The 25,032-nt window shown below is 41.8% G+C and overlaps 1 protein-coding gene across 5 annotated transcripts in view; it reads left to right on the top strand.

Annotated features, from left to right (window-relative positions):
• The window catches only part of greb1l (GREB1 like retinoic acid receptor coactivator), a 54,473-nt gene extending 33,463 nt beyond the window's left edge, over window positions 1-21,010 (top strand). For 3 of the 5 annotated variants that reach the window (XM_051953282.1, XM_022191126.2, XM_022191125.2), the window contains exons 8-34: window positions 758-880; window positions 3,483-3,620; window positions 3,738-3,863; window positions 4,417-4,554; window positions 5,434-5,619; window positions 5,850-6,149; window positions 6,232-6,360; window positions 6,595-6,729; window positions 7,092-7,289; window positions 7,449-7,629; window positions 8,162-8,351; window positions 9,959-10,095; window positions 10,282-10,624; window positions 11,368-11,483; window positions 12,071-12,303; window positions 12,635-13,200; window positions 13,545-13,650; window positions 13,765-13,911; window positions 14,038-14,177; window positions 14,374-14,535; window positions 14,725-14,929; window positions 15,760-15,922; window positions 16,106-16,333; window positions 16,956-17,097; window positions 17,224-17,424; window positions 17,993-18,131; window positions 18,546-21,010. In XM_051953282.1, the coding sequence (XP_051809242.1) occupies window positions 758-880; window positions 3,483-3,620; window positions 3,738-3,863; window positions 4,417-4,554; window positions 5,434-5,619; window positions 5,850-6,149; window positions 6,232-6,360; window positions 6,595-6,729; window positions 7,092-7,289; window positions 7,449-7,629; window positions 8,162-8,351; window positions 9,959-10,095; window positions 10,282-10,624; window positions 11,368-11,483; window positions 12,071-12,303; window positions 12,635-13,200; window positions 13,545-13,650; window positions 13,765-13,911; window positions 14,038-14,177; window positions 14,374-14,535; window positions 14,725-14,929; window positions 15,760-15,922; window positions 16,106-16,333; window positions 16,956-17,097; window positions 17,224-17,424; window positions 17,993-18,131; window positions 18,546-18,709 (5,036 nt within the window). In that variant the 3' untranslated portion in view covers window positions 18,710-21,010. The remainder of the gene's footprint in view (window positions 1-757; window positions 881-3,482; window positions 3,621-3,737; window positions 3,864-4,416; window positions 4,555-5,433; window positions 5,620-5,849; window positions 6,150-6,231; window positions 6,361-6,594; window positions 6,730-7,091; window positions 7,290-7,448; window positions 7,630-8,161; window positions 8,352-9,958; window positions 10,096-10,281; window positions 10,625-11,367; window positions 11,484-12,070; window positions 12,304-12,634; window positions 13,201-13,544; window positions 13,651-13,764; window positions 13,912-14,037; window positions 14,178-14,373; window positions 14,536-14,724; window positions 14,930-15,759; window positions 15,923-16,105; window positions 16,334-16,955; window positions 17,098-17,223; window positions 17,425-17,992; window positions 18,132-18,545) is intronic. The other 2 variants (XM_051953284.1, XM_051953283.1) reach the window with 1 other exon arrangement.
• The last annotated feature ends 4,022 nt before the right edge of the window (window positions 21,011-25,032 follow it).

The following is a 25,032-nucleotide window of genomic DNA, read 5'->3' as shown; positions in this document are numbered from 1 at the left end:
ATGACTATGAGACACATTCTGCTTCTCCTCAAGGAGATGTTTTTCTTCACTGACCTCTCATAACAAGAGCAATTGTTCCCTCTTTGATTGAAGAAAAGCTCCTGGGCTTATGGTAATGATTTGTTCTGAACCTGGAATCTGCCTGTCAGCAGCGACTTCACATGTTAATGTGCTGACAGCTGAGCGTGATGGCATTATTCTCACCTAAAATCTCATGACTGCAACCTTCAGGTATGTCCTTCCAAAGATGTCACTGACATGCTCAGAAAGCCGAGAGGTTAGAATCCAAAACATGCTCTAATGTCCTAAAGTCATTCATGAGAACAACAGTTATGATTTTATTGTTATACAGACATAGACTAGAGACTGTTGAGTATTTGACATTTTTTTGAGGGTCTAAGGCAGGGGTGTCAAACTCAGTTCCTGGAGGGCCACTATCCTGCATGTTTTAGATGTTTCCCTCTTCCAACACACCTGATTCAAATGATCAGCTTATCATCAAGCTCAGCAGAAGCCTGATAACGAGCTGATCATTTGAATCAGGTGTGTTGGAAGAGGGAAACATCTAAAACATGCAGGATAGTGGCCCTCCAGGAACGGATCTTGACACCCCTGGTCTAAGGCAACCAAATGACCGGTCAGAGAAATTATGGCTGTTAAAACTGCCGTTCTGAGCAATCCGAAAGCTTTGAAGACCGTCTGTGGACAAGCAGACACATGCGTTGTAATGATATTATGGTTTTGTTTTCATCTTTAGATTCTCCACCCACCACAACGGCGCAAACATCCTCTGTCTTCTTTGGAGGTCAGGACCTTGGCAGAGACTGTAGTTTCCTTAAACCTCTGGTCTCCACACCTGGAAACAAGACTCTGCCAATAGGTGAAGGTCTTTTGCATGTTATGTCATTCTGGACATGGCAGCTGATACAAAAAGCAAACATTGCACAAAACATGAAATCAATTTTGACTACAATCACCCGCTTTCCTATGTTTGCAAGGATTTTGATGCTGAAAAGCGTCTGTCTTTCTGTGAGTGACACTTAAACGGCCTTGCCCTTACGCTGAATGGGGTTGCTTAGCTACAGGTTTATTTTACGTGGTTCAGCATAAGGCAGATGGAGCCTGACCATGAAGCTAAGATTGACCTCTGCTATGGCCTGTTACGACACACACACACAGCGTGCACACACAAACACGTGCATATGTATGCACACCAATCAATACTAAAAGAAGAAATGCTGTGAGGACTGTTTTTTTAGGCCTGGCTATCCATTAGTCGGTTTACAAGGTTGTGATATTGACAAGCAAAGGCTACACACAACAATCAATATTTTAGTGTCTTGTATACACACTTAATATGAGAAAGGAAAATGTCCAATTTTAACATGTATAGAAAATCAATAATCCACTGTTAGCACATTTTTGTTTCATTTTTGCAAGGCAGGACAGCAGACCAAAATCCAAAAGAATGAGTAGGCAGGAGGAATTGTTGTAAGGTGCTTTACTGCCAAATACACAGCTTACAGATAAGCTGTTCGGCAGACAATGGGCTAAAGCAGAAATCGCATGACCTAACAAGGCTTGAATGCTTGCCTGAACACACAAAGGACTAGAGTATATGCACTGCAGGGCGCACTTGAGGTGGGTGTGGTAGAGAGGAGCCTGAGGATGGACAGAGAGGCAGAGGCCTTTGAACTCTGTGCCACAAAGCAAGTTTACCTCTCGTCAGGCTCCATACTCGCTCTCATAAAAAGGAGTGTCTCATTTTGAGTCTTTTTTTGCACTAAATGGACTGACAGCTTGCGGCCTACTTCAGTCAAGAGGAACATGTTGCTATAAAAGAGAGCAATGAGGACTTTACAAATGTCCTACAGCCACAAGCATTGTCACTGCAAATGATGCAAGAGAGAAATGCTGGTAGGAAATTAACCATGTCCGTTAATGTATTTGTTTTACCTTTCAGTGCCCTCTTAATTCAGCGACAGATGCACATTAGAGCTGTTAAACATTAAACTTCATACATATGAAGAGTTCATTTGGGAAAACGGGTAACTCCGTTTTCAGAAAACTCTTTTTTTTATTGTTTACTTGAGATAATAATAACACTAACAATTTATTTTTTCTCCATTTTGTCATGTATTTTTCTACTGAGCCAAATCCACTCAACTTCAGTTTGATATTATCTCAAGTAAACAATAAAAAATGTTTTCTGAAAATTTATCAAAACGGAGTTATCTGTTTTTGCAAATGAACTCTTCATATATTCAGTATTATCTGTGACAAATGGTAGTGGACTAATCTTTGTACTCCACCAAGGGACGCGGTGGAGTCGTGACGATCGGAACTGGTTTGTCTGTCTGTCCATCTCTTAGCAACATTAGTCAAAAGCAGGCTAACGGATTTGGATGAAATTTTCAGAGAAGGTCAGAAGTGACCTAAGGACCAAGTGATTGGATTTTGGCAATGATGTGGATTATGGTCTGGATCCATGGATTTGTGAAAGATTTCTGGATCATCGCGAGATAGCGGCACAGCGTCACTGTAACTATGACAGCAAGTGAACGCTACGCTACGCTACGCTACACTACGCTACGTCAGCTGCCTGCTGATGATCACATGACTGTGATCCAACTACAAATCGACCACTGCGGGCTTATCGGGACTTGTCTGTCGGATATTACACAAGGAACAACTGATTAAATTGTGGGGAGTTTCATTTCATTTGTTATACATGTGTACATAACATACACATGCATAACACATGCCTGTGCTCAGCACAAGGTCATTTTGTTTGTGGGTACATCTATATTAAATGGCCACATTCTGTATCGCTGTGGTTTCTGATCGTCAATAACTAATAAACAAATGCTGCATTTCTACAAAAAATGCTACAAAATGCTACAGCCTTGGTGGAGTACTGTGCTCTCTTAGTGCTTTTCTTGTTTCAGTCTGTGTTCTAGCAATACAGTATCAAGCAGAAAGACAAGACGGTGCATAAAAACATATTAATATGAATTGTGCATCAACAACTGAATGCATCCAAGTTCCCAGGGCAAACTGATGCATGCCATTTTGCATATATGATATATTCCCTCAAGTGAAAGTGCATTTCTCATAGAAAATATCGTCAGGACAAGAACTGGTAAAAGGATGGCGCTCTTTGGAGCAAATGTTTCAAACTCTGAACAGATCCTTCCCCAGAACAGCTTAGCTGTGTACCATCATTTACCTTGTTGATTTAGCAGATTCAAAGAGAACCACCTTCATGACCCTGAAACCTCTGACTTTAGGCTGATCATACCTTGATAGCCCATGAAACTTACTTTGTAGTGCATCCCTCTGTTGTTTCCATTTATGTATACCACACAGACAGCACAGATGCTCTTTCTTTCACACTAACACTAAAAACACGATCTTTAATGTTGTTAAATATACAATTTAAATGTACTTTACTGTATTTATGTGTGCATTTGTGTTTGCAGTACCCACAGCTCTTAGGGTGAACGGGCCAACTAACAGCCTGAGTGTTGATGGACGTCCTCCCTTACTGAGCCCCTCCCAGGTGTCCTTAGGGCCTCAAAGCCAGGGGTATCGCGCTGCTGATTTAGGAGACAGTCCAGGTAGGCCCTTCTCTCTGAAGACATAATAAAGCTTTATATTCGTAGAACCACTTTGTTATTTTTAAGCTATTTTTTAAACCTCTTTTTTGACAATATGTCCTGTTTTCTGATGCTTAGTATCGTCTGCTATGAATGCCGGTCCCCCAAAGAAGCGCCATCGGAGCTGGCATCCCAGCGCCTTGGTTCCAGTCCCACCAACAGCTGTCCCTGTACCAGCGATCCGTCCAATAGTTTGTTCTCCAGGTCTGTTTCTCAACCTAATTGGGGAAAGGCTGTCATTAGGTTTTAGATTGACCTTTTTATGTCATGTGTTGCCTTTTTAGCTATTATGGCTATGTGTATATGTGTGTTTGTGACGCGTGCACAAAGGTGTGTTTCTCTGCCTTTCATTGCACAGATTGTTGTTTATCTCTTTGTACCACTCACTCTGGTTTGGGGATGAGTCTGCTACTGACGTCTGTGACGTTCTCTGGTTGTTAAGGATGACTCATCCAAAATCGCCATGGAGATAGAGCTGGAGAGTTTGCTGCAGAAATGAGTTTTAAAATTGTATGATTGAAGAAGACTTCTGTCACATCATGTTTCTGTAGTTATACAAACTGCAACAATTTCAGAAAAGTTAGCTTTTTCTATTTGTAGCATTTTGGTCACCAAAATACAGTAACCACAGATGCAACAGCAGTGCAGTCTGTGATATGGAAACACTAACATGTTCGAATTTCACCAAGCGGAAACTTCTGTGAGCCATGAGTGGTTAACATATATATTAACATATAATTCCTTTGTCACAATCAAGGTTCTGTATTAGCAGTGTCCTCTCCTCAACCATCGGTAGCAGGTGTCATTCAGCCCCAACCTGTCACTGTTGGAGAAACAGTCATCGTCCCAGACAACCTGCTCAACTCCTCAGGAGTTCGCCCTGTCATCCTGATTGGTACTCGCTTTATTTCACATATCTCTTCCTTGTCACTGTTGTCTCAGTTTTCACCGTGATATAAAGTCTTGCACCTCTGCAGAAACAGCACAATGTTGGCTAGAAGCAAAGAGAACACAAAAATGCCTTCTCTGCAGTATACTGTTATATTGCCAGAAATTATTTAAAATAAATAAAAAAAACTTAGTTTAATTTCTTTTATTATTCATTTTTCAGCCTAAAGGTCATAGATTTTTTTTTCTGAATGAAGGAGTCATTAATGCCATCATGGTTGTGCCAAGGGAGGCATATATTTTTTCCTTGCAGAGTCTGGTTGCAGCAAAAGATTTCTTTTAAAGTGAGACCTGAAGAATAGCCCACCTGACTCAATTTTGATCTAATATGATTTTAAAATTAGATTTAGTCATTTTCTGATGGCACAGAATGCCATAGATTTGTAGTTCAAGGAGTGTCAAAAAGGTTAAAATCTAGTGATTCGGTCTGTTTCTACAGTTTCTGGCTGTGATAATTGCTGTTTTTTTTTGGTTTTTTTTTTACAAAGGTAACGTGCCTTTCAAACACCCTGGTGGGTTTTGGGGTTCAGAGGGTTAATATTAGGCATGAAAAGATGAGTAAAATAAGTTCAGGTAGGTTTATCCTCCTTGCATGTGGCTTGTCACATGTAGACTCACTGGCCAGAGACCAAAAGTATGATGAAAATCACTGTAATGTGTTCCTGGCCTAAACAGACTTCTGCCCATATTTGCACTGCGCAACTCCATTTAAACAAACAATGATTTATTTTATATTCTGTCCAATCACGGCTGTAAGTCCTTCTATTATACCTGTTTTTGTTGTCAGTGAGTTCAAATTGTGTCTCATGATTGCTTTTCTTCTCAGGCCATGGCGCTTTACCTTATTTCTATGGGAACGTTGGCGATATAGTGGTGAGCCCCCTGCTGGTCAGCTGCTATAAGAGCAACCAGCTGACAGACAAAACTCTGGAGACTTTGGGCCTCAGCAGCAGCCAGTTACTCAGCGTGGAGACGATGATTCTGCTCACTTTACAGTATCTTGCACGTTTAGGTGAGCACTCTGACATACACAAAAATCACTGTTATTGTGTTTTCACTACAATGTAGCAATGTTCACTTTTAGCAAACGGTGTGATAAAGTGAATAACTGTGAGGTAACAGTGTCTTATTCAAGCACAAATACACAACCTTAGTGTATACGTAAGCTCTTTAAATTCTTTCTGACTGAGATGAATTTAAGTGTACCTTTTCATGGTTTTCATATTAAATTTTTTCTTGCAGGTTCCGAGCAGATTCCTCTGAGGGAGGAGCTGGAGCAGATAGTTTTGAAGGCCATGCTGTGCTGTCCGGGGGGTCCTGCCATCTCTCCGTCTCAGCTGCCCTGGCTGGCTCGGCTAGAAGCAAGTGTCTCTGGGGGCAGCGTTCAAGTAGTGGTGACCCATAACTCTTTGGGTGAGGGGATTTCTGAGTCGCTGCGTTCTCTCAGTGAGGGCCCTCAACATCAACAGTGCCTGCCAACCTATGTGGTCATTATATGTGCCTCTAAAATGAGCGGCAACGAGTTCTGTGTGCTTGCTTTGGGTGAGTTTTGCCATCTGCCTAATTCAATTCAGTATCTTGATTTGATATGTATAATTCATCTAAACTTGCCTGTTGGATTCAGGAAAGTACCAAGCAAGGGCCTTAGGTGAAGGCATGCTGACAACCAATGAGTTTCTGAAGGAAATCAGCTACGAACTCATCACAGGGAAAGTCAGCATCCTGGCATCTCACTTCAAAACCACCTCTCTGGGTAGGTTTTTTTCCATAAAATATATGCTCATTGTTTTATTTGGCTGCTAGAGAAAATAAATAAACAGGCAGTGACAAAATACTGCTGTGTAATTAAGACAAAATACAACATGACTTTGCTTACACAGTGGTATATTTAGTACTGAGTGTACTGCATCTCAGATTTGTGCACAGCTTTTAAACTCGTATCCATGGTTGCGTGTCTTGTGTGACTATGGTGACTGGCTGTTTCCAGGGGACAATCTTGACAAGCAGCTGGTGCGATACCAACGCAGACGGAAAGGACAGGTCATCCAGCCCTTTCAGGGCGATGTCACTGACCACATTCACTCCCAGGAGGCTGCCAGCATGTCACCAACCTCATACACAGGTTAGACTGCTCCCAAGCGTACTCACTGTCTAAACTAAAGTGTTTGACTCACTTGTTAGCTGGCAGCAGATTTTTTTCATCCAGGCTTGAGTAAGGCATAAAAATCAATAAGTTTGTGAACACTGTGGTCATTTATTACAATTTTACTGGCAGCTGACATATATAGGCCTTCAAAGTAAACTGTTACACAGCGATTGAGATGCTTAATTCAGATGGCCTGTTTTGCCAACAGTTAAAAAGTTAGTCTATTTGCCAGTGTCCATGTTTAAACCAGCAGCAGAGCTTTAGGTTTGTTGTAGTTAAATATTTTTAAATAAAACTGACAACCAGCCTGATTCTGTGTGCTTCTGTTCCTGTCACAGAGCCTTTCAGTAAGGTCTTCCAGATCTATCCATCACAGCTCAGTGTGGCTCGTAGCCTCCTCTCTCAAGTCTGCTCCATCGCTGACTCAGGGACGCAGAACCTTGACCTGGGCCGTTTTTGTAAGGTGGACTTTCTTATCTTGGTCCCACCCTCTCACATTCTGGTGCACCAGACAGCACAGCGGATCCGACAATCAGGTACTATATGTTCAATATGGCTAACAAAGACTCAAGGCTAACTTTTCCATATGCTAAGAACTTTTAAAGCACTTCATTTTAATTACGGTGTGGTTCCAATACTACACAGATGAGTCTCATCCACATCATCCATTCATCATTCCTTTTTGTTTCGCTCAGGTGTGCTTGTGGACCTGGGGAATGAAGATGCCCCCTCAGCCCACCAGAAATCAGACAAGTACGTGGTGCGTCTGGACACTGACGTTCACGCTAAGATGGAGGCCTTCATGAAGAAAGTCAAGCAGAACCCCTACACCCTGTTTGTCCTCATTCACGACAACTCGCATGTCGACCTCACAAGGTAAAGACGGTTCTTAAAGTACACCGCAATAAACATCGCAAGTACTGACATTGTTTTTGCTCTGCTGATAATTTGATGTTAACTGTGTGAAAAGTTGAGTTGTTGTGACTGAACATGTAGCCTTGTCCTTTTATTCACTGATTCAAGTTCAGCGAGAGGAACAGCTGCAAGCGTATGAAAACAAATCAACCACAAAAAATACCTTACACTTTGGTTAAATGTAGGTCAGAGAGTATGAGATCTCTGTTTGTTTTTCTTTTATCTCCTGGACGTCGGGTTGATGCAGTTAAATATTTGTAGTTTGTCAGATGGTTGCAGCAGATCCTCCGCTTATTCCAGGAAAACAGCAACATAAAATAGACCACTTATAGTTTTTTAAAATAATTTACCACATGCTGGGTAGTTAGAGCAGCAAAGGCAAAAGCTTTATGCGTGAACTTTGTCACTAATCAAGCTGTTATTCCTTCAGTTATAGCAGGATAAATACAAGAAGTGAAAATGATCCAACACACTTTGTCCACTCTGTTTCTAGTGCCCTGTCAGGCTCTGTGTGCCACGGGGAGCTGCAGGGTTTAGCTGACCGGGTGGTGAATTGCCAGGAAGTCCTTGATGCCTTGAACCTGCTGGTGCTGCAGGTTAGCTGCTTCCCTTACACCCTGCAGACCCGCCAGTCACGCATCAGCATCCACAACGAAGTTCACTGGCCATCCAACGAAAGCCTTGTGAGTAGTTTTTAACACCAAAAGGCCTCACATTTTTATCACAGTTGGGTATCAAAGGAATAGTAAATGTTTTTTTCTTGTGTGATTTTTTGAAGTAAAGTGTAACAAAAGCCTCACTACATTTTGAGGTATTTTACTCTTAAATATTGTTAAATTAGGCATTTATATATCACACGGACACCTTTTTTAACAGCTGTGGCTCAGCTACGCCATCTGCTGGACTAAAACTGCACTTAAACTACAAGGACGGAAATGGATCAATTTTGACGTCTTATTTTTCTTTCATTTTTGATTTTTCAGTTAAGAGTGTAAAGACAAACAGAAGACACAGGGAGAGTGAAAGAGATATGACATGCAGCAGTTTGAATCATCTGAACTTTTGGCCTACTTGAATGCTCCAAGATCCATGTTTTTGCCAGATTTCTTCTTCTTATGCTTTCACATTACTATATATTGCTGATGTTTTGTCTGGTGTCAGTGCAGTGTTGTTTACGCTTAAAAGTATTTATTGTTTCATAAAAATAGTGTTTAAGGTAGTTTATGCAAAACAGAACAATGTTATGATCAGGCTATTGTCAGTCTAATGCTGATTTTGAGTTTATTTTGAATTTACAGCTACATTATGTAACATGTAGGTATCTTCTGAATGAAATTCAGAGTATTTTCTTCAACCTACACAAGATCATTTATTGTCACAGGATAAATCACCGAAGTTTGCTACAAGATATTAAGCTCATTCTTTCGCATATTCGTCTCATATTCTCTTTTTTCCTGAGAATTGTCTCTTCAAACCTCTTAAAATGAAGTGCTTTTTGTAGATTTGCTATTAACCCATAAACAACTTTTGATCAAAGGCTCTCAAGTAGACTATAATCAATCCCAGTCTCTTCACCCTCAGACTTAAAAGCACGTTCCTAATATGAGTGCGAGGGTCTAGGACTGTCCCACTTTCAAATGGTTATGTTTATGAGGTCTCTGATGCAGACCTTTTGAGGCTTTCATGCGTTGTTTTTGTAAGTCTGTATCTGCAAACCTTCCTGAGAGACTTACGCATACTTCAAAGAGAAACTGATGTTTTAGTTTGCTAAAATGTTGTAATGTCACAAAGACACAATTACCTGAGCAGCTAATTAAACTGCGAATCAAACCTGAGTCCAAATTCACATTATTTTTAATGCTGATGCATTGTTTTGGACAAACCCACAAACCAATGATAAAGATGACTAACAAACATTTGTAATCTTGTCAACCTTCTAATAAAAATCATAAATTAAAAAAAAAAAAACAGACAGCTTTGGTTAAGTGTGTGAGGTTTCGTACTTAGATCTTAGGGTGGAGATTGTGATTTGGAATTCTTCTCGTAGGAATTTTTAGCCTAAGAGGCCAAAAGCCACTGTATAAGACAAATCAGACTGCCTTTCAGATTGTATACAGTAGATGCTTCATAACTTAGCTCTGTTTCCACACAGCAAAGTAACATGCAGCAGATTAGTTGAGGAATCTTTTTTAAAAAGTCAGAAGTGTGGGTATTGAGAACAGTATGCCAGTTCCCACCAGGAAGATCAACTGGCTGTTGACAACAAAGTCATAGTATCATTGTGTTCCAGCAGAGGGAGCAGTCTCCTAATGAGTTGGTCTACTTTGGCCTGAGGGACTACAGCAGGTCCCTGCAGTGGGGCGTGGCCAGTCCCATCCTGCGCTGTGATGATGCCTTTGAGGAGATGGTTCATACTCTGCTGGAAAGGTTAGTATGCATCAAAACTAAGACATCACTACAGCAGAGGACTGTTGCCATCCAACATTAAGGGTGTTTTCTATGCAGGTTTAAGACTGAAAATTCTGTTAAGAAAACGCAAAAATGTCAAAAGGATACCCACAATAAAAGGAGACATTCTTATCTGTTCAAACTCTTGTCTCCTTTATATCCCAGACATCCACATCTACACAGCATGGTGATCCGCAGCTATCTGCTGATTCAGCAGTACACTGAGGCCATGATGGCTCTGACCTCTTGCCCTTCCCTGAGGGACCACATAACCCCAGAGACCCTGGCCATGGTGGAGGATCTGATCAACGCTCCAAGCAGAGAGGGCTCTCAGGGCCGTGGCCACATGCTGCTGGTCCGTGTCCCCTCACTGCAGCTGGCCATGTTGGCTCGAGAGAGACTAGAAGACGTTAGGGACAAGCTGGGGCTCCAGTTGTGCTTCGCAGTGCTGCTTGGCAGTCCTGCCTCCGAGCTCAACTTGCACAGAAACTTTACCAGTCGCCTCAGGGTGAGAATAACACGAAACCAGAGTCATTTCTTCTCATTGCATTTTCTATTAACCATATAAAATATTTATGGAAAGTTACTGTAGTCTATTCAACAAGATACTTTAAGGAAATCACAGCGAAACATGCATGTTCATCAATGTTTGAGTAGATATCACTTGATTGAAACTAAATTTTTACAGAAAAGGCAGAGGTCAGTATCAGGGCTTCATTCTCAGAATGTATTTCTTCTGTTTAACTCACAGTGAGACAACAGTTTTCTCAACTAAGACTTGGTCAGAGAAAGTTTGAGTTTGTTCAGTGCTTTCTTGGGAAAAGTATGACTCTTTCACCTTTTAAATAACAAAGGAACTCTGGTACAGACTGCAAGTTTAAATAAGGAATTTAGAAATTATTTTTATATAAATTAATGCATACATAAAATAAAGTAATACAGATGTTTGTTTTTTGTTTTTTTATACAGGTAATCTCATTGAGGCATTGCGTCTTATTCTCAAGAGTGACCTGTCCTTAAATAGCATAACAACACAACATTGAGTCACTGACAAACAACACTAAGCGACCTATACTAGACAATATAACACTGAGTTCCAGACAAACAGGGTCATGACAAAACACAACATAGACATTAACATGGATGTGAAAAGTTTAAGTCCGGTGTTAGCCAGTATGCACTGCTGGTCTAGTTTTAAACAACACATCCCTAACTAAAGACTAAACTTCCATCAACTGTGTTCTGCTGCAGGCGTGGCGAGGCTATGACAGTGAAGACTGGGTACCACACACCTACGAGGATCTGGAAGGGCTCCCCTGCATCGTCATCCTCACAGGGAAAGACCCTCTTGGAGAGACTTTCCCCAGGTGATCTCACACTTTACAATCCACCACCAGTCATATAATATCTGCTATGTCAGCAGATTGACAGTTTGAAACTTCCATTGATCGGTCATTTATACACCACTTAATCCTCATTAGAGTCACAGAGGGCTGGAGTCTATTCCAGCTAACTTAAGGTGAAGGCAGGGGACACTCTGGACAGGTCACCAGTCTATCACAGGGCTACACATAGAGACAAACAATCACACTCACATTCACACCTGCAGATAATTTAGAATAATCAGTTAACCTCAGGATGCTTTTGGACTGTGGAAGGAAGCTGGAGTACCCAGAGAGAGAGAGAGCACAGGGAGAACATGCAAACTCCATGCAGAAAGATCCCAGACCCAGGCCAGGACACAAACAGGGTCTTCTAGCTGCAAGGCGACGGTGCTAACCACTGATCCATTGTGCAGCCCCTCTTTTAAACTTAATATTTTAAATTTAACTCAGTCTCTTCAGAAGGTATATCTTGACTTGAAGTTATTTTACAAAACTGATTACAATTTGGAAACAAACCCCACAAAGACATGACTTCTACTCAGCAACAGTGTTCACTTGCTCTCTTCCAGGTCTCTGAAGTACAGCGACCTGCGTCTGATAGACTCCAGTTACTTGACTCGCACAGCCCTGGAGCAGGAGGTGGGTCTGGCCTGCACATATGTGCCAATGGGCATGGTCCAGGAGCCCAAAAAGGCTATGGCCCCTCGGGAATCAGATGGCGAGAAGGCCACTACCAGCTTGAATGATGGAGAGGAGCTGGAAAGACCTCAGAGCAACGACAGCGCTGCAACCAGAACCTCCGGTGAGTCTCTCTAAAGTACTGGAACATAGGATCAAAGATGCAGACCCATGCAAACTCAGGTTAATAGCTAATAGAGACTAAAAGATATTATACAAGGTAGGTGTGTATAAGTCATAGGACTGCCCTATTTTCAGGAAAGTCTGTGGTTTATGGGAAATATAATCTTTTTTTCAGAGCAAACTCACAGTCAGTTAATTAAAATGTGGCCTCAGTTATTCAAAGAACACATTTTGTTTTTGTACAAATATGAAAGCTTGACAGCTCATACCTGTAAATAATATATTTCAAATTAGATTTACTTATATTTGTCTGTCCTTATGTCCTTACTCAGGCTCTTTGTTAGAGAATGGTGTCAGCTCGTCCGATATTGCCGACTCTTCTCAGAAGCCCTCCACATCCACCTCCCAACCTCAAGGTGCTGCCACCTCGGACATCGGCACGCTAACGCAAGGATTCAAGCAGGAGTGTGACTCTCAAGGAAGCCAGCTCCCCTCCAGCGCTTCCAAAGCCCCCAAGGCCCCTCCATCCCTTTACACCAATTCGTCATCTTCCTCTCCTTCACCATCTTCCTCCTCCACCCAGAGGCCCAGCCAGTCCGTACAGTGCAGTCGAGAGTTTAAGCCCACTAGAGTGTCACCGCGGACAGTCATCTTGTCGCGAGCTGCATACAACCTGCTGGCGGGGGAGTCGAGGAGTCAGCTGAGCTCCTTCTCACTGCTGCCTCATGCAGATGTGGCCTGGAGCAGTCCGCTGAGGCCCTTTATCACTCACAACCTGCAGGGGGCAGAACTGAGTATGTACTACCGCCAGTGGACCACTGCCAGGCAGCACCATGCTGATTACGAAGCACCGCCTGTGCCACATCCACGACGCCTGCTCCTCAGTGGACCCCCACAGGTAACAAAACAAAACTTTGTCTTCTCTGAGTAAATAATTAACTGTATTTTTTGACTTTTCTGAATCAAAATGTTCAATACAAAATGCAGATGCATCATGAAAAGATGAACAGGATGAATAATGAAAGTGTTCATTTTTTCAAATAATAAACCTGATTTGTTCTTAGAATGAGTTATTGGAATAATACAATCTTTCATGACATATCAATGAGAAGAATATTCAGATAAATAGGTAGCTAAATGAAAGCATGTATTTTCATTTTATTTCCGTGGGTGTAAATATAAAAAGTGCAAACAATATCCGATCAGTGCCATTGTCGGGGCTTGCTTCTTGTCCTTTGCTAGGTGGGAAAAACTGGTGCCTACCTGCAGTTTCTACGGATCTTGTTTCGTATGCTCATCAGACTACTGGAGGTAGACGTGTATGATGAGGAAGAAGAGGAGGAGGAAGGTGAGGATCACTGGGATTTACTAATTCGTTCAAATGGACTGCTGAACGCATCATATGAGGAACAAATCTGATTATAACTTGAGTTTTCATCCTTCCTCCTCTTCTAATCTGCAGAAAATTCAGAGGTTACAACTCCAGTAAATATCCAGTGGCCTGATATTGAAGAAATTAGAAAGCTGCCCTTTGACCCCAACCCCCGAGACCCTAAGTTCAGGAAGGCCAGTCCCATTTACTCAGACAAGATGCCAAAGTGCTTCAAAGGTTGGTAACCATATTAAACACACAACACAGTCGCTGTCAGAGTTCAGCATCTTACTTTGCCATCATGAATACAACACAGACATAAAAAATATTGACCTAAACACACCTATCTTAATGTGTCTACAGATTTGAAGCTAGAAGGAGAGGGGCAAACTCCAGTCAAACGAGTGACCAAGTCAATGCGGCTGAGCAGGTTTGCTGCCCACAATGCCTTTCATCACTGTGAACAGTGTCACCAGTACTGTGAAGCAGGTCCTGCCTCACAGGTGAAGTACACTTGAAAGCTTTTTTCTCTTTGGAGTTGTGTCTAAGGCTGAGCTCTCTGTTAATAATGCACGTGTGTGTGTGTGTGTGTGTGTGTGTGTGTGTGTGTGTGTGTGTGTGTGTGTGTGTGTGTGTGTGTGTGTGTGTGTGTGTGTGTGTGTGTGTGTGTGTGTGTGTGTGTGTGTGTGTGTGTGGTAGCTGTCGGAGTGCACCTTCCATGCTTTCACCTTCTGCTCGTCCATGCTGGGGGAGGAGGTCCAGCTCCAGTTTGTGATTCCCAAAGCCAAGGAGCAGCACTTTGTTTTCGGTCTGCAGGGCTGCCACCTGGAGAGCATGCGCCTGCCTCTGGTTTCCACCAAGGTTAGTTTACTCTCACGCAGGAATGACGGTTGATGTGTATCTATGTTTTCGTACACTGAAGCCTGTGCATCTCTCCTACCCAAGATCAAAACCAGGACATCTATCAGACATTATTCTTTGAATCAGTCAATAATGTTTGTTTTTGCTGAATCACATTTTTACTTTCTCTTTCTCCATGTGTGTCTGTAGGACTCAGATCTTTTGAAGAGTCCAATCTTCACTCCGACTACAGGGCGCCAAGAGCACGGTCTGCTCAACATTTTCCACGCCATGGAGGGCGCCACTCACCTGCACATCCTGGTGGTCAAACAATTCGAGATGCCCCAGTACCGGAAGTACTGGCCCAACCACATCCTCCTCGTCCTGCCAGCTATGTTCGACAATGCCGGAGTTGGTAAGAACCAAAATACACTATGTCTGTGTTTAAGGTGGGAGCAGATGTGTTGACTGTATATCCTCCCTTGTAAACCACTTGCAAAATAGATTGCAAAGAGAGTCTTGCGTTGTTTCCATCTGTTTGCTAGCTTCCAGTGTACTTTCTTTATGCCTTTTTGGCATATTGTTACACTTCTTTACATGCCAGCAACTTGATCAGTTCACGTGAGCTTGTTACAAATTAAACAGGGACTGAGTCATAAATAAATTGCTCCACAGCACTACTAGTGGTCAAAAGTCCACATGGTGCTGTACACCACCTTGCAGCTTATCCCTTTGCTGATACTGAGTGATTATTACAGTGATAAACCACCCTGGTTATACAGTTAGTGCAGTCACGTTTGTTTAAAGTAGGTGAAAGGTTAGCCAGTGTGAGAGAACCATTGTGTGTGAAATACCTCCAGTACATTAGCCAAGGAGCTGTATGGCCCATCAGAAATGGGTGTAACTAAACTAAATTACTCTCAGATAGATGGCAGTGGTCCTGCTATGACCCTCAACATTTTTGCGGCTGCCTGCTCGTATTTATGCTCAGGGTAGACCATTGTACGGTGTACAGGAACATAATTTATGTGCTTTACTTTAAAGAGTATAATTTACAGCCTTACAGAACTGTAAAAATCCTCACTGTAATTTGTAATGCAAACACACCATGCAAATGTAGCTTTTCCACGTGATTTGCACACCTTATCACAATATCTCCTCCAGGAACATGTTACGGTAGAAGGGCATTGTGTAGCAGTTTTAAGAAAGTCCAAATGAAAAATTGATGAATCCTGTCGGCTTAAGGTACTGCCCGCTTCATGATCAAAGAGCTGTCATACCATAACCTGGAGCTGGAGAGAAACCGCCTGGAGGAGCAGGGTGTCAAGAGACAAGATGTGTGGCCGTTCATTGTCATGATGGACGATTCCTGTGTGCTGTGGAGCGCCCACCAGTCAGGAGACGGAAGGTAGGAACTGTTTCTAATTTGCAGAATGATACCCACAATAGTTCACAGCGGTTATAACTCTTAGTGTAGCTAAATTGTACAAAATCTTTCACTAACCTTGTTACTAATGTTGCAGACTATTATATAACACATTCCTATGAGCTGTGTTATATCAAGATGTCCTCCCTTTTCTCTGTTTCTTAGTGAGATATCAGATGGAAGCTCAACTCTCACCAGCGTGTCTTTGAAAACGGTGCTGCAGCATATGGAGAACACACCAAAGATCTCCCTCTATGCCTTGTGTGGTACACGCAAGTGGAACAGCAGCCTCACTCACAAGTCTCCCAGCAACCCCTTCAGTCGATGTCACCTCCAGAACTTTGTAATGCTCAATGTGGACCTGACACAAAATGTTCAGTATAACCTTAATCGGTAAGTTAGTAGACCGAGTCAGTCATTCAGTGGCTAGCATGTGTACGTTGTCTTCATTATTCCTCTACCAAGGAACGGTGGAGTTATGTGACAGTCGGCATATGTTTGTCTGTCTGTCTGTCCGTCTGTTAGTAACATTACTCAAAAACAGACTAACAGATTTGGATGAAATTTTCAGGGAAGGTCAGAAATGACACAAGGACCAAGTGATTAGATTTTGGCAGTGATGCAGCTTATAGTTGGACTGCAAGTAAACACTACATCAGCTGCCTGCTGCAATCACATGATTGCAATCCTACAAATCCACCGCTGCAGACTTAACGGGACTTATCTGTCAGACATGACACAAGGAACAATTCATTAAATTATGGGGCTGTTTCTGAGTCCCATCAATTCCTGCCATGTGCTACATTTTTAGGTCACGTGATTCGTTGTCCATACATAACATACACATGCATAACACATGCCTGTACTCAGTGCAAGGTCATTTTGTTTGTGGGTACATCTAACGTCTCAAAAAATTGCTGCACTTCTGACAATGCTATATGGGGGAATGAACAGCCTTGGCAGAGTACTGTGCTCTCTCAGTGCATTTCTAGTTTGACATTTTTGTCATGTGCAGGTATGACTATGAGGATGTGGACTTTAATCTGAGAGTAAATAGCAGTGGGTTGCTGCTGTGCCGCTTCAACAACTTCTGTCTGATGAAGAAACACATTCCAGTGGGGGGGAACAAAGACTACTTGATCAAACCGAAACTCATGGTGGGTCTTTTGCAATGCAGGCCTGTTTCAGTGGGTTCAAATTGTCCTACTTTTTAAATAAATTGTTGTTTTGTGATTTATGTATGGAGCACTATGTAACACCGAACTGCTTGCCTCTCTCTCCAGAAAATAGAAAACACTTCTCAAATCAGCCCATCGCAGTACGTCTGCGCCCCAGACAGCGAGCAGACCCTCCTAGACGCCCCGGCCCAGTTCCTGCTGGAAAGGTTCCTACAGAGCTGCAGTCACAGGCTGTTTCCGAAAGCCGTTCAGAACAGAAACAACCCAGTTCTGTCCATCGACAGCTACCTCAACCTCAGCCCGGAGGTAAGCACTCCCAGCAGGTTGCTTTTAAAAGCAGGAGAGAAGACCATTGGCATCATTGCTTTAACTCCAGTCTACAGGAAAAGTACTTCAGCACCTTTAAACATACTGAACCTCTGTTTCGGTTAACTATTTCAAAAATGATCTGCTGACGTGTTATTTTCAGATGTTTTATTAAGATGAAAGTTTGTAGAATGTTCTTAACCCACAGAGAAGCCTGATGCAAGACTTTGCCATCTGTTTTGTAAGAACATTCTGACCTGCATCCACGCACATGTGCAGACCATGAATGCTAACTGTGCATTTACTGTACATCTGTGCATAGGTGATACAATAACGCTGCACAATTTACATCATTTGCAAACCGAGACACTTTTTTTTTGTTTGCATTGTGTATTTTTTGCACACAAGAGCTATACATTTTCTTGTGCAGACACCACTAACATCTCCCAACAGGTATTACTAAGGTGTCATGGTTGTTTCGGTAAGGTCTATCCTACAGTATAAGCATGTAATGTTTCCTTCAGCTTGCTGAACTGAGATTAATGAGGTTTACTTTGCCGTGTCACAGATTTCTGTGTGCTACATCAGCTCTCGTCCACACTCCACCAACCTCAACCATCAGGGCCTGGCGTTCAGTGGTCTGCTGCTTTACCTCTGTGACTCCTTCGTTGTCTCTGGACTCCTCAAGAAATTCCGCTTCCTCAAAGGTAGTATATCAGTGCAGCTGTGGTTCTGTTATTAAACCATCTGTGTATTTATGTTGTCGGTGCCAATATATGGTAGAAAAATGGTCATAGACTTCCAGAATCTGCACAGATGAAGTATTAGCACCTTGGCCATACAATTTAAAATCAGTGAAAGAAAAAGAAAACGTTTGTGCTTTCTACTGATGTCTATGTGGTCTACACTCACATGTGGGCAGTCATGTCATTACAGCTTAGGGTATGAAGATATAATTATCTGCTTTTATTAAACAAATTACTCACTATGTAAAATATCCATATTAGGGTGATAATAGGGAATTGATAAACACTGATCCTAAATAATTGTCCTTTGTTTTATCTTTAAAATGAAGCTCCACTTCCAGATCTACCGTCTACGTTTTGTCTCTGTGTCCACAGGTGCCACTCTCTGTGTGATCTGTCAGGACCGAAGCTCCCTGCGTCAGACTATAGTCCGACTAGAGCTGGAGGACGAGTGGCAGTTCCGCTTGCGGGACGAGTTTCAGACAGCCAACTGCAGCGAGGACCGGCCCCTCTACTTTTTGACTGGCCGCCATGTTTAGCCTGTGACTGCTGTCCTGCTGGAGAAACACAATCAGAAATGAGGGTACATTTGATTCCAAACCATCCAGCACACCACAGTTCTTGCCAGGTCCATTGCAGGTAATGGAGGGGCTAGAGGACATGCGGCCCCATGGTGTGGCTCGCCATTCATCTATATGACCACAGTGCACTACGCCTGGCTCTGAGGAGGGCCAGTGCACGTTTTAAACTCTCGTTTGTTGCCGGCCCCATCTCCACCGGAACTTGTGTTCTACTGACTAAGACTTTGCTGGGAGAAAAAGCTCAACCGAAATTGAAATGTATTTGTTTTGTTGTTGTATTTTGCAAAAATGGACGCTCTCCTGATCGACAATGTGACTATTGGAAGATTGTAAATGTACATTTTTGAAAGGGTTTCAAAAGGGAGATGAAAGAGAGGTGGCTTAAACGGGTTTGTCTCCTTTTTCACAGTGTATGTTTAGCATTAACTTATGTTGGCACCAAAGACATCCTCAGCTGCACCTTGTCTTTTGCCTTCACTTTCCTCATCCCTTCTCTTCTGCTCTGTCTCTCAAACTGCACAAAGCTCATTGGCTTTAGAATGTCAGTTCACCACATTAATAAAACATAAACACGTGTATTGGATTTCCATCATCAAGAGCATCGGATTCCCCCTTTCATACTAGTGAGATTCCAACAATAAGCGACTATTTGATCGAGCACATTTAAACCACAAATGGGGACTGCTTTACTCCTGTGCCTCTAAAATATTTACGTGGCATCGATAATCCTTCTGACAAGAAGCTGTGTGAGTGTGGTTTTAGTTCCCAAATGGATGAATTTCACTTTCTTCACAACTAAGGAAAAGTGCAAGTTGTGTCCTTTCATGAATGTAAGACTTTAATGTCCTATTATGGCTTGAATATAAGCATATGAAGTTGGTCTGTTATTTAAAACACTGACTTAGATGACTTTCCACAGGGTTTTATTTTACATCTCATCCGTTAATGTGTAATGCCACTCAGACAGAGCAATGTGGACGTACAGTCTAAACGAAATATTTTACGTAGAGGCATTTGCTGACCTAAGCGCTAGGTCACAATCATATGAAGTCAGGAAATGCCATGTATTAATCAAGCTCCCTCACTGCCAATCATCTTGCCGCTCACTGTGCCTAAGATTCCACCTCCTGCTGTCATGTTCTGAGGCTGATTGTACACCGGTGATCTTGGCCTCTGTCCACACACCTTGAAGTGGTTCATAAAAACAAAGGGTCATCCAAGAAATACCGTCAAGAGCAACCGAACAGGTCAATTCATATACTTGAAAGGAAGAATGTTTTATGTTTCTGCACAGGGTTGTCCAAAGAATATCCCTTAAGCAATGTTTCACACGGCCACTTCTCGAGTCTTTCATTTTTCGGACCAATGAGAATGAAGAAACCATTTAAACTGTGAGGTGAAGGAATGTAGTTTGAGTGTAGCAAGATGAAAGAATTGGATTTTGGACTACTGTACTGTTTAAAGCTTTGTTTACATTATTAATATATTATATCATCCCCTTAACCGCTGAGGGTCACTGATGGTTTTTTTTTAGTCTTGTGTAACTTTTGCCAGTATACTTTGGTCACGTCTTTGTGCATTTTATGTTGCAAAGGCGAGAAGAATCTACCTAGATATATCTTTAAACATGTGTCTGTATCCCTTTCTGTTCTTGTGTTGGATTTTTATTGAAAATTATGAAAAAAATCAGGTCCATGAGGGATTCTTATTTATTTGACGAGCATTTTGGACTGCTAATCACATTGAGGTGTAACATCTGATTGTATGCTAAGCTTGCTTAAACCGAGGAAGCGTGTCCGTTTTCGAAAGCGTTCACAAAGGCTTTGCAGAAGACTCAAATGAGTGATTTTTAGATCTACTGAATGCCATTGGTGGTTGGAAATGTGAATTTGCCCTGTACAATTTGACAGCGACAGAAAAAACGATTTCCATATCAGCGAAACAATTGAATGAAGTTCCCCAAAGAGCCCAGAATGAGTCCAAATACTGGACTGGTGATGAAAATGTTTTCTGTCAAACTCCAGTGGTCCATAGAATGTCTCTTTCTTTTTGATAATTTAATACTTAATATGCAACTTGCTCTCACAATCTTGACTAGAATGTGTCTGATAACCATGTGCAGCCCAGAGGTAGCCTTGGTGCCTGGTTGATCTATCTCATGTTTACCATTGTGGTTGCAGGCTGTGAATAATGTAACATGAAAGCAATGCTATTGTTGTTGACAAATTATGAATGTAATAAAAATGACTTCTAAATTCATTTCCTCCTTCGTGTTTTGTTTGTTCTGATTTTTATTGCTTGACTTTTTATATGGCACTCGCATGCACAGTGCCATGGAAAAGTATTCGCCTCCTTCTTGAATTCTTTTTTTTTTACATTTCCCCTACTTAAATGTTAAAGACCATCAAACAAATTAAATTATGAGGCAAAGATGACCAAAGTGAACACAAAATGTAGTGTTTACATGATGATTTAATGTTTGAAGGGAAAAAAGCCTACCTGGTTCTGTGTGAAAAAGTAATCACCCCCTTTGTTAAATTATGAATTAACTGGTTAATCACATTTTTTGGAAATCGATTATAGTCTCCCTGGCCACACTCAAACCTGATTACCTCAGGACCTGTTCAATCAAGAAATCACTTAACCCTTGTATTATGTTAAGGATCAATTTGACCATTTCAGTTTTTGTGTTCACCAATGTACTGGTTATCCTTTCTTTTTCTTCATGACATTTTGTGACTTTTCCTCATCTAGTGTCATGAACTGGTGTGTAAAATCTGGACACTTTGATGTGTAGTGGAATGTCTGTGCAGAGTTTGTCTACAAAGATAATGTTGTGGGTCATTTTGACCCAGACACGTTAAAGTGGATAAGTAGCTGTTCAGATCCAAAATAAACATGTCTCTTTGATTTACGCTATTTTGATTGCCCAATTATTTGTGGTTTGACTGCCTCTGAATGGCCATTTCAGATCCAGAGGCCCAGGTGTGTGTAGATGAGGAACTTTCTCTCCTTTGTCTTTGTCACTGTTTTCATGTCATCTCTTTGACAAACACACTGAAAATGAGCTCCAAATGGTTTACAGCTGAAAAATCTTTGTCACAGATTTTGAACTGGGATAGTGATGTAGAGAAAGAGATTTCAGGCACGGGGAATCTTTCAGAGCTCGAGGACAATGTTATCGATGATTCAGATCGTCAATTTTCCTATGATGAGGAGGATTCAGAGGATGAGTCTGCCGTCGTCTCTCCATCAGATGAAAACCAAGGAATGCTGCAATCATCATCCACAGAGGGGACATGGGCATCTAAAGATGGTAAAATAAAATGGTCAGCATCACCACACCAAAGCTGAGGCAGACTGTCATCTTTCAGTGTCATCAAAATGACTCCCGGTCCGACAAGGTTTGCTGTCACACGAGTTGATGATATTCAATCAGCATTTCAGCTCTTCATATCCCCACCAATAGAGAGAATTATACTGGAAATGACCAGCTTGGAGGGATAGCACGTATTTTAAGAGAAATGGAAGCCACTGGATGCACAATGCACACAGGTGCATCTCTGAACACAAGAGAAGACAAGAAGCCACAAATGATCCCGAACTACGACCACACCAGGGGTGGACTGGGGCAAAAAATCAGCTCTGGCATTTTTGGCCCAGACCGGCCCACAACATTATCGGTTGACTGAATCAAGCACAGAGAGGTCGAAATTTCAGAACAAAAATTCAAAACATCCCTAGAGACCTATACAAACTCAGTTAAACCAACATTTTAGGTGCATTTCCAGGGATTTTTGGTGGAATGTTCCTTTAAGGTGGATGTGTGAGGACCTTGTAGGTGGAATACTTCCTGAAACCAACCTTTTAGGTCAACACTCAAAGATTTAAGGTGGAATATTCCTTTAAACCAACCTAAATTTCATGTTTTGATCATTATCAAGTGAGAAACCCCAATCCAGACTCCTCATAATGATGTTTGAGATTTATGCTGCTATTATTTGTTTAGTCCAGACGAAATGACAAAAATTCACAACTGTAATTTTATTTTAGGACTCGGTTATTAAATGTCAAAATGATCCATGTGACGCTAAAAACTCAACAGCTTCACAAATTCCAAGATTAAACTCTCCACAAGGATCCAAAATAAGTTGGACTTCTACATGAGAGCTTTAATTATTCTTCATCTATTTCCTGAAAAGTTTGGTCAATAAAAAAGACAAAAACTAATATTTTCAGATGAATTAAAGACAGACTTTGTGATTTTTCTGTTCATATGTTGTGTTGTTGCAAACCTACTCTTTCAAATAAATAGGTTGATGCTACAGGTACAACCTCCTAACCCCCTGGATACCAGCGTTTGTCCTGTTCTTGTGTTGCTCCTCGGTGACCCTATACAGCTGGTTGTAATGTTTTTTGAGCAACACACCATACTATGACATTTTTACAGTGATAGTTCTACTATGGAACCAGTTTGACATGTTCAGGTGTTCTTTGTGTGAAAACTCAGATTTCAGGTATCAGAAAGTGGTTTTCAACTTTCTCTGTTAACTTTCTGAACCAAATTTACTTCACTAAGCCAGCCCTCTGGACTTCCAGTAAGCAGTGTTCCTATTGGCTGTCCAGGTGGCTGCTTGGTGTTATCAGGAACACCTGAGCAGCTCAGTGTCTTCCTGCTTTATGTCTGCAGTCAAACATTTCCTCTGCTTCTCTTCACTGAACTGGGTTTGGCTCTGTTGCTTTAGTTTGTTCTTTAGGCGTTGGTTTGCAGCTTCCAGCAGTAAAATTGACTTTAATGTGTTTCTTGTTGTGTTTTAGGGCTTTGTACTGGATAGTTGTCTTGGTAAATGTGTTTCTTTAGCCACAGTTAGCACATGGTGCTAATGTGTGCAGTGATTAGTGGATTTGGTGCAGCTGAGTTGTGTCTTTATCTTGGCTGTAGTGAGTCTTTAGGTTTCTGGTCAGACACATTCTGTATTCTTGTTTGTGAACCAGCATTGGTTGTCCAGAAGGTAAGAGTTCCTGTCCTGATTCTGTGTTTAAAGAGGTTCTCTGGTAGGCTGCAGGAGACTTTAGCGTTTGCTATTTTGGTTTTTGTACAGTTTCATGTGGGCAGCCTAAGGCACACCTGTGCACTAATCATGGTGTCTAATCAGCATGTTGATATGGCACACCTGTGAGGTGGGATGGATTATCTCAGCAAAGGAGAAGTGCTCACTATCACAGATTTAGACAGATTTGTGAACAATATTTGAGAGAAATGGTGATATTGTGTATGTGGAAAAAGTTTTAGATCTTTGAGTTCATCTCATTAAAAAAAATGGGAGCAAAAATAAAAGTGTTGTTTATATTTTTGTTGAGTGCATTTACTAAACTGGACATCATGTGAGAAACAGGTGGAATTCACTTTAGTATTTTGAAGTGTATTACAAAGCTCAGGCTGTGCATGTGCAGCCCCCTTGTTTAGCCTGTGATTCATGGCACTCTCACACTCTTCAGTCCCACATCTTTTCCTTCTGCTACAGAGTAAAACCCCCAGGAACCTGCTCATTTCCTACACACCATCCATCCTGGTATTTGTCTCCTCGGCACCTCTGTAGCCACGCCGTGATTATGCACAATGACCTCTCTTGCTATCAAGAAGAGAAATGGCTTCATAATGAATGCTGGGATCTTGTCTGGCATCACGGCAGGGGCACAGGGGCATTGTTGGTCCAGGGACAGTCCTATTTCAGCTCCTGTGAGGTAATATTAGAGCACACTTCCCATCAACCTACAACCCCTGTGTGATATAACACGAGGCTATTTTCAGCCGGCTGCTGTGAGGATAGGATAAGAAAGAGAGGGCAAGGAAGAGGATGTGGCACAATGATTCTTGCACCTCATAATTGATCTCTTGGGAAAAGCAGAAACACGTTGTGCACAAAGCCCAGGAGAGGTTTACCTCAAAAGATTTTAGATGTCCCAAAGTGATTCATCTGGGACAACAGAAAGAATCCAAATGCTTACAGAGATGGCAAAGGGTTAATCGAGCATGTCAGGTTACAAACATGTACTTTGGACACGTTGGATTTGCTCAGTCTTGCTGTAATTGAACTTGCGATAGTCTCCTAGACTGATTTCATTGTTTAATTGGAACTTGCAGAGCTTTCGAAAAATCCTGTGAAGGTAAAAGAGAGAAAGTCTCCAGATAATTCCTTCTGACCGATTTCTTTCAGTTATTGAGCTCTCAGCCAATGCAGTACTTAATGTTAAACTACATTCCAGCACTGTCATGATTA

The sequence above is a fragment of the Acanthochromis polyacanthus genome, chromosome 9 (assembly GCF_021347895.1).
Source record: "Acanthochromis polyacanthus isolate Apoly-LR-REF ecotype Palm Island chromosome 9, KAUST_Apoly_ChrSc, whole genome shotgun sequence".
In the NCBI taxonomy this organism is placed as follows: Eukaryota; Metazoa; Chordata; class Actinopteri; family Pomacentridae; genus Acanthochromis; species Acanthochromis polyacanthus.
The sequence above is the reverse complement of the archived record's forward strand: the minus strand, read 5'-3'. Positions and strand labels throughout refer to the sequence as shown.